The following is a 1,773-nucleotide window of genomic DNA, read 5'->3' on the forward strand; positions in this document are numbered from 1 at the left end:
AATCTAAAGACTATTTGTCTCGTCTAGACTTAAACTCCGAATTCTTGTAGGTACTCGGGTACCTAATTTTGACAAAAAGATAGCCGTTTGATGTTTACTTCTCACTACCCTCTTTGGCTGTCCGGTCTTATCGCATGAACTTATCTGACATGTACGCGAAAGTCTTGTTTCGCAACAAAAGCCGAAGGAGTCGTCACAGTCAGTTCTCCACAGCTTGTGAATCAATAAAGTCAGTAATTGTGTCACGTAACTGTTAGTGTTTGTTTCGTCTTCTCAACAAACTGGGTATACTCCCAAGCCAGAGGTTCTCAACCGGTGGTACGCGTACCACTGGTGGTACGCGGATACATTTTAGGTGGTACGCACTACGCAGTCATATATTAATAATAACAATAAAAAATGTTGAATGGTGGGGTTTTAAGACTATAATTAATCAAAATAATTGATAAGAAACTAAAAAAATCGTGATTTTATTATTGAACGAATCAAGAAACATCATTAAAAAAAATGTCATAAGTGGGTCTTGATCTTGCAACCTCCCCCTTGCTAGCCATACCAGCATCCCATGTCACCACGCTTACGTTGAGCTTACGTAATTTTTCATTATCGTAATTTTTCATTATTATTATTATTATTATTATTATTATATATATATATAAATATAAGGTGGTACGTCAAAATCTCTGAAAATTTCAAGTGGTACGTGTTTACTAAAAGGTTGAGAACCCCTGATCTAACCTATGCATGTGGTTCTTTCAGGTATTCAAGCTTGGGTTGGCCAAGTCCATCCATCATGCTAGAGTTCTCATCAGACAAAGACACATCAGGTAAGCTGCTTTCTGAACTAATTTGAGTCTATTAGTTTTTCTGTAGATACTGAAAATTTTAAATGTTAATGCTCAGAGTTGTGATGGAGAATAGATAAATTATATCTTCAAAATTATTTCCATTGTTTGCTTTGCTAACTTTCTACATCAGTACATTTTCTTGATGTCAAAAATTTGATTCTAAACTGTTCTATTCTAAAGAAAAGAAGAAGAAGAAGAAGAAGAAGAAGAAAAAAAAAATGGAATGTGGTTTTGTGTAACCAGTTTGTACATATGCCTTTGCATACTGGGCAGAAGTAGATGGCATTTATCATCCATTCTATCTTCAATCTTGCAAGGCAACAGCATGTCTCACTGTTAATCCCAGACTGATCAACCAAATGTGATCTTTTTGATTCATGAGTGAGATACATTAATCATTACATTGTTTATTTCAGTTATTGTTTTTTATTCTTATTATTTTGGTACTTGTGCAGAAGTCATGTCCATGAATATTGCTACCAAAGGAACTGGCACAACAAGCAGTGACCCGGGTTATTATAGGGTTAGGTTAAACACAAGAAGGAGTTTTCACAAGTAGAGCAGTGATTAGTGTTATTATAGGGTTAGGTTAAATACAAAAAGGAGCTTTTCTTTTCCACAGACATGACTTCTGCATAAGTACCATTATTATTAACTACAATTTTGATCAAGATAAAGTTGGTAGTAAAAATTAAGTCAAGTTACAAACTCAGTCTTTATACGTTTCTTCAGGTGTGGTGGATGAACCCCAAGACCAACGAATGTGATTTTCTCATGGCCAGAGCATGATCTTTGAGGTCACTTGATCCTGTGGTAACACAGTGTCAACATCTCTGTCATTATGGTTGGTTGGAAGATACCAATGTTCTCTGAGGTCACTTGCTACTGTGTCTCCTTTTGGTAACACAGTGGCAACATCTCTGTT

At 35.8% G+C, this 1,773-nt stretch overlaps 1 protein-coding gene across 1 annotated transcript in view; it reads left to right on the plus strand.

The window, feature by feature from the left end:
• The window catches only part of LOC103523864 (40S ribosomal protein S9-like), a gene marked incomplete at its 5' end in the record, with an annotated part of 10,078 nt that extends 9,247 nt beyond the window's left edge, over positions 1–831 (plus strand). The window contains one exon of the mRNA XM_026833136.1: positions 760–831. Coding sequence (XP_026688937.1) covers positions 760–831 — 72 coding nt within the window. The remainder of the gene's footprint in view (positions 1–759) is intronic.
• Positions 832–1,773: the final 942 nt, after the last annotated feature.

Source organism: Diaphorina citri, unplaced genomic scaffold, assembly GCF_000475195.1.
Source record: "Diaphorina citri unplaced genomic scaffold, Diaci psyllid genome assembly version 1.1 scaffold48532, whole genome shotgun sequence".
Lineage (NCBI taxonomy): Eukaryota > Metazoa > Arthropoda > Insecta > Hemiptera > Psyllidae > Diaphorina > Diaphorina citri.